At 43.1% G+C, this 12,225-nt stretch overlaps 1 protein-coding gene across 1 annotated transcript in view; it reads right to left on the minus strand.

Moving 5' to 3' along the window:
* The window catches only part of robo1 (roundabout, axon guidance receptor, homolog 1 (Drosophila)), a 193,401-nt gene that overhangs the window by 100,635 nt on the left and 80,541 nt on the right, over window positions 1-12,225 (minus strand). The window contains exon 3 of the mRNA XM_070905509.1: window positions 7,621-7,947. Within this exon, the coding sequence (XP_070761610.1) occupies window positions 7,621-7,947 (327 nt within the window). The remainder of the gene's footprint in view (window positions 1-7,620; window positions 7,948-12,225) is intronic.

The raw sequence follows: 12,225 nt of genomic DNA on the forward strand, positions 1-12,225 counted from the left end.
TATTTTAGGACACACTCTTGTATCTGTGACACGACAAGGAGAAACTGATTTTCTCCCAATTGTTGCTTTAATGATTAGATTAGCTACCACAGCAACCAAGGACAATTAGATGACAATTGAATGCCATCATGTATCTCCTGTTTGCATTTGTCATTGACTGATGGCAGGGCTGTGACTATCCGCAGTCAGCAGCAAGTTGACTGCATTTCATTTGTAGTCAGATAGCACAAGGCAGATCATTATCAGTGTTTGGGTCTACTGCTTAGCTCACCAGCTCTTCCTGCCTGTCTTGCTCCAGGCTCAGCAACATGCTACAACTCTGATAAAATTTCAGATGCCCCCCCCCCCTTCTCCTTGGAAATAAACCCTGTCTCTCTTGCCTCAATCTTTTTCTCTCTATCAATTCACAGGAGACAGAGTGAGGGAAAGCAACACAGTGAGGAAAAGGTATAGGGAGAAATAGAAAAAGAGAGAGTTGAAAAGAGGAGATTGCATGTTGGAAAGGGAAGATATATCAGATAAAGGCTGATATAGCACAAGTGTGGTACAGACACAGTTTCCTGTGTTATCAGTCCACTGAACCTGAGCAGAATCCGTCTTCCTTTGGCTGCAGAAACTCATCTGTATTTTGGAGCAAGCTTTATCAAGTACATGCCTGACATTTCACTGGTCTTGTTTTGTACCCTTGCTGTACTTTTATGAAAAGTTCACAGCTAGATGTCTGCACTGCGCTGAGAGTTAGAGGATAGCGGAAAAACTATCAATAGGTGACGAATTAGCGGTCTGTCTCCTGGGAGTAAACAGTGAAGACAAGGAAAAACAGGCCACCACAAGGTCAGTGCAGACTCATGTTAAGTGGACCAAGCGTGCCCCTTGAGCACATTTTTCTAACTTGGCCAAAATCTTGGCTGAAAATCCCTGAAGTTCCAGTCTCCAAACCCCTTAATCCTCCCTAACTCCATCGTCTCGGATCGAGGAGCATGATAGAAGGTTTCAAGTGAGGGCTTAACCCAGGTTTAATAACCAGAGCGTGTCCGCAGAGCAGAACACCTTGTCATATGACCAGACACCAGAATGCAAGAACGTACGCACGCGAAAACCTCACAGACACATAAACACACATACGCACAGCCTCTCGGGCCACAGGAGAGGCTCAGACCAAGAGGAGATTACAACTCACAACAAGAGTAATACCCAGGTCTCCACAGCAGAAGTGGAGATTAGAGTCAGCAGCATACATTCATCTGGTTCTCACAACCACTGACACACAGCTTACCACCAAGAGCATTTATCACATGTGGAGCAGAGCCAACGACACACCTTAAACAAATATGGAAACATGTTGATAAAAGATACACACTGAAACATGCAGACACACAAACAACATAGATGGTTTTTAAGAGGAGAGGAAGTGCAGGTACTCTGCTATCAGTGGTCCTCCTGAGTGGAGTGATAGTACAAGACCACTGGACTCAAGAGCTCACATACTGTATCTTATCTGCTCTAGACTAGCACTTCATAATGTTAATATCATACTTCACTATCCTGGGACCCTGCACCCATCCTACCCATGATCCTGTTCTGTAGTATAGCCAGAGGCAAGGATTACATAGAGATGAATAAGCAGTTACTGTGGCGACCAGAAAAAAAATCTCTGACGCACAAGAGTTTAGAGACACCCAGACAGAAGGCTGTGCGGTGGCTCTACTTTTTCAAAGACATCCTGAGATATCTGGGCAATGTCATCGTGTGTAAATGGATGGACTGCAAAAACAGAGGAAAGTGCTTAAAGTGGACTCAATAAGTCAGCATTCCCTTCCTTGTTAACAGGGACAAGCCATTTCCTACATGAATGCACACTGAGAGGCGATCCGAAAGGCAAAAACAAAGAGGATGTCAGTGTGAAATAGCTGTATTTAGCACATCTAATGCATTTAATTCTCTATCTTTAGAGAGAAATAGAGATCAAACTGGCAAATATCTATCACACTAAAGGGACTGACTGGAGCTACGCTTTCTGAAGTATTTTATGTCGCCATTAAAAAGTACTTCCTTCTCGAAGGCTCTGTATTTATTGTTTTAAGGTGCAATTTGCTCCTAAATTCCACTCGTGACAATCTGATAATGAAGATGATAAGATACAGAGTGGGAATCACGAGGAATCAGATCAGAAATCACATTACATTTCTTGCTTTGTTCATTTGGATTTTCCTTGTCTCAAAATCCCAGACTGTGCCCAGCCTTGTCATTCTCCTCTGTTTTCTATTGGAAGAAGAGAGACAGATGGAGGGATGAAGGGGGTTCTGGTGTACTTTTGGAGGCCATGTCTCCCCTGTCTTCCCTGGCCCAGTAGGCTGTCAGAGACGGGTGGAGCATGGAGTGATTGATGGGACTTTGGGCAGGCTCCTTTACCCATGCCCCTTTAGCTCATGTTCAGACTCTTTCATACAACACTCCGAAGACATTGTTCACTAGAGCAGTGTAGACACTCTGACAGATTGATAGAATCAAACACATACACAGACACATACACAAGCACTTCCCAAATACAGGAAGTCTGTATTTTTCACCAATTTGAAAGATTCATTCTTATATAAACGAATCCATTCATACTACTTTCTCTCACTCTGCAGGATGTGTGTTCTCTTTAGGCTTGGTGCCAGTCTTCGCTGTGAAACGACACAAAACACCTAAAACTCTGTTAAAAAGCTGCGACGCTTCCCTGCTCTGGCTCTTATCCACTGATACATTGCTCTCTTTCCCGTGGTGAGCATTTTCAGTGCTTGGCCTTGCATCTAGCCAGCAATATTAGTTTTGGTGGGGAGGGGGCTGTGTGTGTGGGTGAAAACCATGCTCTAAAAATCCCCAAATCAGTGTGACATCTGACACATTTTTACATGACTGGAAGAGACATGAGCATCATGTTTCTCTTCACTCCAGGCTGCTGTCAGTGCAGGGAGTGACATCTGTGTTTTGAGTCAATTATGTCAGCCAATATCTGTCAGGATGTGTCTTACCCACATCGACATGGTCAAGGTTTTAAGGTACGTATCCAGGTCACTAACGAGCACAGCATGCTATCAGAGGCACCACACAGTTTTGTGATGCAGGCCTTGTTTTGTATCGAAGAAATTCCCCACTCAAAATGTCATTTAGGTATCGACCAAACACAGCAAATAGATGATGCAGGTTTAATTACATGGATTTATGCAAACACCCTGAAGTGCTAAATATGCTAGGTTCAACAGACCACACGCAACATGCATGATAAAAATCACTCTCTGCATATATGGATTAATAGAAGACTAATTGAAATGCATGTGTGGAACACAGTCTTCACAAAGACTGAGCTGACAGTAATGTGGTGGTGGGGGGGTTGTAATTAGACAGTAGCCAGTTGTTTCCCATGTACTGTAAGATAAACGAAGATAAACTTGAATTAAAACATAATTTATTAAATTAATAAACATGGATGTGTTCTAAAGCCAACAGCATGCGAGCAAAACTTTTTACACTTAGCGAGGCTAGCTTCCACAGCCACACACACACAGACACACACACACCACTGGGCTTTGAGATTGTGGAAGGGGTCTGCATTCAAACATAAAACAGACTGGAGTGGAGGCCAAGGAGAGTCTGTGGTGTGGAGCCCACGCCTCAGCTGCATGTTGACTCATGAAGCAGACCCTGGCTGTGCCGTTTGCACCAATTTGCTCTGAACCTCCCTGAGACAAATAACTGCCACAGAGCTGTAACACACTCTGCCTCCAGTCCCCTGGCAGCTTGCCAGCACACTCACTGCTGCTTCTGCTCGGGTTAGCTGTCCTGATTTTTTCTCGTTCTGCTCTTGCTCTCTCATTATTTGTTTTTGCTTTCTCTTTAACTCGCTCACTTTTTCTTTCTCTTCACCTCATTGACTAATTTTAAGTTTGAAACTCCTTAATATTTGCAGAGCAGAAAATGGAGGTTAAGAGGAGTCCGCAGGATACCCCAGAGCAACAAAAACAGGGGGAGAGATGTGAGCAAGTCAATGAAGTTCAACAACAGAGAGCTGCTGCACTATACTGCCACTCTAGTAATAAGTTAATGAAAGGCAAACACCATGACAAATAAATAATTACTGCGCCACCAGATAGTGGAATAAGCTGTTTTAGTCATAGGGCTTGTTCAGTTTCACTGGGTAGAAGTGGAGGAATAATGAGGAGTAAAGAGGAGAGATGGGGGAGAAGACAGAAATTTGAGATAGAGTAAAATCAGATGTTATGTGTCAAGGGGAGGGGTTTAGTTTGGGAGGAGTTGTGCTGAAGGAGACAACATGAAGACCCCGAGTCTTTGAGACCCAACAGATGTACTACAAGGGATTTCCTGCAAGAGAGACAGGCGAGTCCTCAGATCAGTGGGAGGTGGCCATGCTGCCTTTAGACTGGCGCATGCCAGCCAACTGTCCTCCGCTCTGCAGATGACCCTTAGGCATGGCCCCAAATCTGTCAGGATGATCTCTGCCTCCTTCAACACATCCGAAGCCCCGACCTTCCCCCACTAATCAGAGTCAGTAAAGCCATCTGGCTGCACATGGTGACAGAGATTTCACAGAAGCATCAAGATCAATGAGACTCTGAGATAAACTTTGCTGAATAGAGTCATATACAATGGACCAAATTCAAGTAAACATCCCTTTGCTTCTGTTGTTAGTGCTGTAAAAAAGAAGCCTCTGGAGAGAGGAGTTTGTGTGTGGATATAAGGCCTACAGCCAGCCCTGTGCGGTCGGCACTGTGCAGTCAGCCAGGCCACTAGACAGCAGGCCCTGAGGTTATCGCCTGCTCAAGTGGAGCAGTGTGCCGTCCATTACCTCACTTTACTATCTCCACATCCAGGAAAAGGGAAACAAGCTATTCATAGTACCTCTCAGGGCCTCAAGCAGAGCCCTGGGTAAAGGAAATTACTGTGACATATCACAGAGCATACAGTATACTGCACACATACTGTATTGTGCCTGTGTGTCTGTCAGTAATTGCTAAAGAAGAGTGAACATATTTGCTGTAACTTTTAAATTCTCTTGCTGATTTTTATCATTTTGTCTATTCAGTGTTTGGTGAAAACATGAATGGCATATAAAGATGCACAGGTTATGGAAACCTTATCGCAGTGTTTCAAATACAATGTAGGACATTGTTACTAAAAAAGAAATCTGACCTTACTCTCAGTTCTTTATCAACTAGCAGTCGTTTAGCACAAAGGAAGTTCATTATTTGACGTCAACATCTCTAATACAAAGAAAACAATAATATAATAGGAAAAGAATCCTATCTTAAGCTTGTTTGAATACACAAGGCAAACAGGATTCATGGTAAATGCATTAGCTTGGGTTTTGGGTTAAGAGGCTAAGATAGAGAGATTGTGGGCTGTAATGTACATGTGGTTAATGATAAACCAAACAAACTGGGTTAGCTCTCCTAGCCTGACAAAACAGGACTTGTTGAAACTTGGATTATGTTAACAATTGCTGGTGAGTAAGGGAAACTGTAAAAGCCAGGCTCTTAGAATAACATCTCCCAAAAGTTGTGTTTTTAGCTTTTAAAGTGAAAACGTTAGAGGGGGAGAGCTAAGCAAAGTAAACACAATTAAAACCACCACTTCCTTCTTTGGAGTTTCATTGGAAATTAAAAGACTGGTATTTCCCTCAACCTACACTGAGTCTGATTAAAACACCCTGTCTACAATGTTCAACTCATAACAGTTGAGGTATGACAAGCATCTTTAATGACAACATGGAATCCAAAATGCTCTGAAGCTTTCTTATATACCCTCATGAGTCAGATTTATGGCTTGTAGTTTCTTCACTGTGGAGTTTAAATGGAGCCTTGTAAAGACATTTCAGCGTTTCTGGGTCTTTTCTTTTTCTACGGCCTTTTTTCTTCGGCAGGGTTCCATCCCAGTTGCTCCAACAACATAATTATATGTAGTTAAGCATGAGCTGCAGAGGGGGGAGTGAGAGACACCAACTAAGCGAGAAGGAGAGAGAGGGCTAGAGCACAGTGGCTTGTCATTATGGGTCTGTTTGAACCTTATACAGAATAAGCATCCCAAACTTGAGACCGAGCCAACGGTACTCTGTACTCTGGTCTTCGTGAGTCCCGCCAAGTGTCTAGTTTTTCTACTTGAAAAACCCACCTCTGAAATAAACACTGCATTTCATCTACTACTAGGGGGGGAATATTTTTAGCATTCTGACCTGTGTAAACTTGTAATATTTGCCAAACACTTGAGTTTTCTTGTATTTTTCTTAGATTTATATTTCATGTAATTAATTTGCCTCTAAAGTAGTTTGGATAATTACATTTAAATTGTGCAGAATTGTAATCTTCATGTTGACAAGCTTGGCTGGTGTTTGATATCGCAGGATATATGAGGACAAGACGCCAACTGGACTATCACTCTGCACTGCACTTCTGCAACTCATCTCCTCTCTGATCATCTGAAGGTAAACATCAGAGCTCATGGAATACACTATAAAAACCCAGTGTATAACCAAGAAGCCTGTAAAGGTCTCTTATGCTTCTTACTTACTACATTTTACTTCAGCTCACAACGGACATTTGTTGCATCTGTACAATCCAGAGATCCCACTAATGCAGCTTAAATCCGAAAATAAATGGCAACCAGTCCTACTCTATATAACCGACACCTCATACCCAAAGACCATTACCCTCAAAAAGCCAGGAGCCCATGCTCAGCCCCGCAATCCCCCACACTCCACATTCACTCACACACGTACACATTCAAACACACACACACACACACACAATTCTTTCCCCATCTTGATTAGATTACAGTGAGCGGGTTGGTGACAGCCTTTGGGCATGCTAGAAGAGTGGTTGATATCCGAGCTCTTCTCCTCAGCCTTCACTCTCAACCAGTCAAGAGAGCAAAGAGATAATGTATCTGGAGAGCTGACCTCACCAACGAAAGCAGCCTTTAAATAATCATGGGAACAAATTTGTCAACCATTCACAAAAAGACCAAATGTTTAGAAATATTATTTTCTCTTCCTACATTGCATACCCACTGATCAAATATGCTCCTTGCTTATACGTCTCCGAGCCTGCTTGTTGACTCTAGAGATGCTTAAATCCACTTTACATCAAAGCTAGCCTGTCACTGCATGACTGTAGCGGACAATAAAAGGAATCTCCGATACTTCAGTGAAATGAGTGGGAAAGCTCTTCATTAAAAAATGACTAAACACAGATGCAACGCTTGCATTCCTTTCGATATGAAACCTCATATCTATCTCTGTGACAAAAAGCAGAAGCAGGGCCAAAACAGAAAGGGCTTTGTTCCCATTGTAGCTCCTGACCACCTACCAAGGGCCCTTTAGAGAAGCACTCACCCTGGAATGATCAGGCCACTTCTCCCCCAAGGCTCTGCAGGCCTACGAAGATCGCTGGGCCAAACACATCCTGCCCATCTCCTAAGAGATTATCCAACTCAATGAACACATTGAGCACAGGAACACTGGAGGAAACTGGAGCCTGCTATTCAGCTGTATCTAAACCCAAACTCTTCCATTCACACCCACACTAGAGGCGAAGAAGAAATAGGAAGACATGCTGCACTTACTGGCTACTTCCAGTGAGGCATTGTGGCTCACTGCCTCTCCCAGGTAGTTGCGGGCAACACAGACATAGGAACCTTCGTCCGGCTTGCTCCGTCGTCCATGGACGATGCGCAGAAAGAAGAGGGAGCCACTGGGTAGCAGCATGCGCTGAGAACGGGGATTGTCCCTGTCTGTTTCCACCCGCTCTCCATCCTTGTACCACTCCACTGTCGGGGTTGGCCGCCCCTCTGCTTTACAGTTGAGAGTGGCGGGCTCCCCTTTGGAAACAATCAGGTCAGATGGGTGCTCCACAATCCGGGGTGGGGTGTCCTCTTGGCGCAGACGGGATCCTGAGAAGAAATGGCAAAAATGAAACATGTTGTTGAGGACTTTATCTTACTCTGCAGATATATGTCATTATTAACGGATATTAGGCATCTTTGAAATACCTAGCAGAAATCACTTTACCATACAGGGTTAGTGTTCCATTCAGTTCTTTAAAGTCACTCCTATATGAATCTGAATGTCATCGTGCCTTTGTGATCAGCTCCAGGGAAATAATTTGTTAGGATAAGTAACGTATTATACAGTTTTATGTATACTGTAATGTGCCCCAAGTATGCGTCTTCACTCCTCCACAAAAAATACTGAGATATGTATATCACATTTACACACAGGCAATATAATTTTTTGAGGAACGTATTCTTTAGGATACAATAACAGGTACTGCTGATTCAAGTAGTAAAGGCCAAATAAACTACCAATCTGTGAACAAAGGCACCCTTTAATTACAGTAACAGCTCCTTTTGTAAAGCTTAGCACTGCTCCAGCAATGTGACTCTTTCATTTCTCAGATCAAAGAGCAAAAAAGAAGAAAAAGAAGGCAACAGTGAACAAGAATATGAAACACCTTTAAGGTAAAACGAAATGAAGAGATAAAAGATAAGATATAGATGGGCTGCATAGCTTAGTGACAAAGAAGGAGCAGGAGCAGAGATGACACTATTGAAGAAAGACAGAGCAGCCAACAGCAGTGCCAACAGAAGTGCCAAGGGGGTTAACACCCCAGTGCTATCTCAGGCCATTACGATTGCTCTCTCGGACCAGTCAGCTGTGGCTATCAAACCTGCTTTGCATGCAAATTAGCTTCCTGTTGTTAATTCCTGAAGGGTGGGACTTGGTGGTTGTGAATGCATTGTGTGCCTTCACACAATAGTATGTGTGTGTGGCTGTGTGAGGGTGAGAGAGAAAGAGAGAGAGTTTTTCGCCATATGGAGATATGGCGAAAAACTCTCTCTCTTTCTCTCTCAGCATTGGGCCTTTGGAGCCCATTCAGCACCAATTAAAGACAGTCAGGTCTAATTGGAGGCACAGGCCAGCAATTAATTTACCCAGCATCCCGTGAACTTGCCACATTGCCTCATTTCTGTGCCCTCTGCCCATCCCCCGTTACCCTAGATCTCTGGTGCTGAGAAGGCATCTTGTGTTCGCCATATATTTTAGTTTAAGTCAGCATAATCAGTGACAGCTCTGTGGAAAGATTAATCACTTCAAGGCAAATGTGTACCGTGGTCAATGAAATATAATTAATCCAGAACCCCGATGAAGGACATCATGATCACGAGTCTCTTCAAGTCATTCCTAAATGTTTCTGACATTCCGTCAAGGGTTGACTCATTAAAAAACCTGTTATTATTACATGACTCTTAAGCAAAGACTGGGTTTTCCTTGGAGACCTGGTGTAGGCTCCTCCTTCGGGACAGAGTTTGATGTTGATATAATACATATTTTCTGGCTGCAATAATAGTGGACTTTTTTTTTTTTTTTTTACCATAATAGCCATTGAGATACTCTTGGTAAGCAACAAAAGGCAAGGCTACCGGTTATACCTTCACTCAAGCATTTATTTTCAGATAGACTATAGTTGAAAATAATTAAATGAGATCATGCGCTTAAGATGGTGGAATATTACAGATGCAGTGCAATGGATTTTATGCCACAGACCACTCTATTCAAAATGTGCCAATAACAGCTACTCTATTTATAGCAGTTAGACTAAAGCCAGACTAAATCAGTTGATGATTAATTATTTAGTGGCAACGCGTCAAATACGACAAAGTCGCAGAGAGAAATCCCTGTAATTCTAAAACAGTTGGTCCTGTATGTCATTCTAGTGATACTCTGTGGGTATGAAAAACATATCTGTAGAGATGAAAGCATTTCTGAGAGACAGACAGAAACAGATGGAGAATTAGAGAGAGCGGCATATAAAGCCTTTAGCAAGACTGAATTAGTCTGCTATCTGATGCTGAATACAATTTATAAAAAATACATATCTGTTCTTCCTGGCTATTGGAGCTGCCTGAACCACTACTCGGCTAATTAACCCCCATTTGTAACCTACTCCCGTCACAAGCTTTTGAACCTACCGACCATATGCTAACGAGGCCCAGCCCGTTGGTCGGGCAGCATACCGGCGCATAGAACTGAGCTAACACTTCTCGCTATGTTAGCATACACAGGCCCATTACCACCACAGCAACTGCACCACTACCACCGCCCTTCACCAGACAAGGCAGGCTAATATGTTTTATTAAAGAGAACTTTGAAGAGCTCCACCGCTATCTGCTCTGCCTGTTCCCTTTCTGATTTAGATAGCTCCTCTCTAATTTGAAATGGTCTGAAGTTTGGGGTTTTATGGGGGAACCATTAACTATTTACATGTGGCCCACTGTGAGGGGAGCTGTGCAGCAGGCCGTGCTGTGTTTGATCAGTGGCTGTTTACTGTGGATGATTACACCGGAGCTGCATGATTAAGATGCAGACTGAGAATACAATATACAGAAGGATGCAGTATCCTGTTACAGGGAAGCTGGTAAGAATAAGCTGTTAAATAAATATTCAGCGGTTCATATAGAGCTCTAATAAGTGTTTGGTGTGTGATTCCTGAGACGGTGTGTATGTTTTGAGTCAGTGCAAGCATGTATCAGTTACACAATGCTATTATGCTTTCCTTGTCCCTGATTGAATTCATTGTGTGCATATGTGTGTGTGTGTGTGTGTGTGTGTGTGTGTGTGTGTGAGTGTACTTTGCCGTGCTGATCCCCTCAGACACTTTGAGTGATCTCCATTACTTGAGCTCCATTACCCCTCACCAGGGGAAAAAGACACTGGATAATTCTGTCATGGCACAAACACCCCATGCCCCCCTCTACAGGTGCATGTTTTTAGAAGATGGCCAACGAGCTAACTCCTAAGTCTGAGACAGAAACAAGAGAGGAGCCGAGTGCACACTTCACTACTGAAACAAGCTGTTCAGCATCTCTTTCTCGCTTCGCTTTGAGTCGTCTAACCCTCCCTTTATTTCAAAGCCCTGCCCTTCCTTCTCCTCTGCTGCTTTCAACCACCCTCTCTCCTATTTTCTATCCCCCTCTTCCCCCCTTCTTCGCTTCCAGAAAGAAAATGTGAGATGAGCTAATGCAATACACAGCCTCACCAAAGGGAAGCTGGGACTTCAACTGCAAGGATCTGATCGATTGGTGCCTTAGGCAGGATTCTCCTTCTCCCTTAACCCTCTCACTTGCTGGAGCGCCCGGCTTCTTTTTTCTCATTTAATCATACAAACACACACACACACACACACACTCACAAAGTTAAACTATGCTTGAGGGAGCTTTTGCTTGCTGTGGAGGTAATTAAAAAAACCTACAATTCTCTGTGACTTTTCTCTCACTGCTAAAAGCAATCTCAGTAATTAACAACAAACCACGAGAGCCCAAAAGCAACAACAAGCACAGTGAATTGAACAGCCTCAGACCCATCCATACAACTACCACAAGGGTCCAGACCCAGACACTGACCCATACTCACGCAGTGTCTGTATGCATCCTAGGATTAATGAAGACCTCCAGGGTATTTGCCCATTCTTTTCCTCATCCAGTCATTGATAGAAAGGGAATGATCATGAGATTTGTGATGGTTCTCAAGAATCCAAGGTCATTCAGCTGTCCATTAGACCACTTGGCGTGCATTGTATATTAACATTATGACTACCAGCTTCATATTGATTCATTCATGCAACATTAGTTGATGTCCTGTGAATCTATATTCCACAAAATAAGCCTGCCTCCTTAATCTGATAAAAAAAATGCATAAGAGACAGACTGTTACCATATATAGCATAACATAATGTGACCTGAGAGCAGGGCACTCATACTGCATTGGACCATACTAAATGTTGTTTCTGTATTAATTTAAAGGATAATTTCTATCTAATAGTTATAAATAACAATTTAAAACAGTTTTAGAACATTTTACAGACAGCAAACTTTGTTTGTCATGGCAGCCACAGGCAAGAGCAGTGAACTAATGCATGAGAACTGCAAGTAGAGGAAGAGGGAGTGAGACATCGCCTGGACGTGGGCGAGAGATGTAACCCATGACCATATTATTGTAGTTTAGAAAAACACAGGGCAGAGAGAACACAGCCATTTATACAGGAGACAAGTGTATAACGTGGATACAGCACATTCAACCCGTGCTGGACCTGTTCGTATGAGACAGTTGTCAGTCGTTTGTCACCATTACAAAAGACACCTGTCTGCAGTGTGGTTCAAACACTTTGCAGA

This window comes from Enoplosus armatus, chromosome 5, assembly GCF_043641665.1.
Source record: "Enoplosus armatus isolate fEnoArm2 chromosome 5, fEnoArm2.hap1, whole genome shotgun sequence".
Lineage (NCBI taxonomy): Eukaryota > Metazoa > Chordata > Actinopteri > Centrarchiformes > Enoplosidae > Enoplosus > Enoplosus armatus.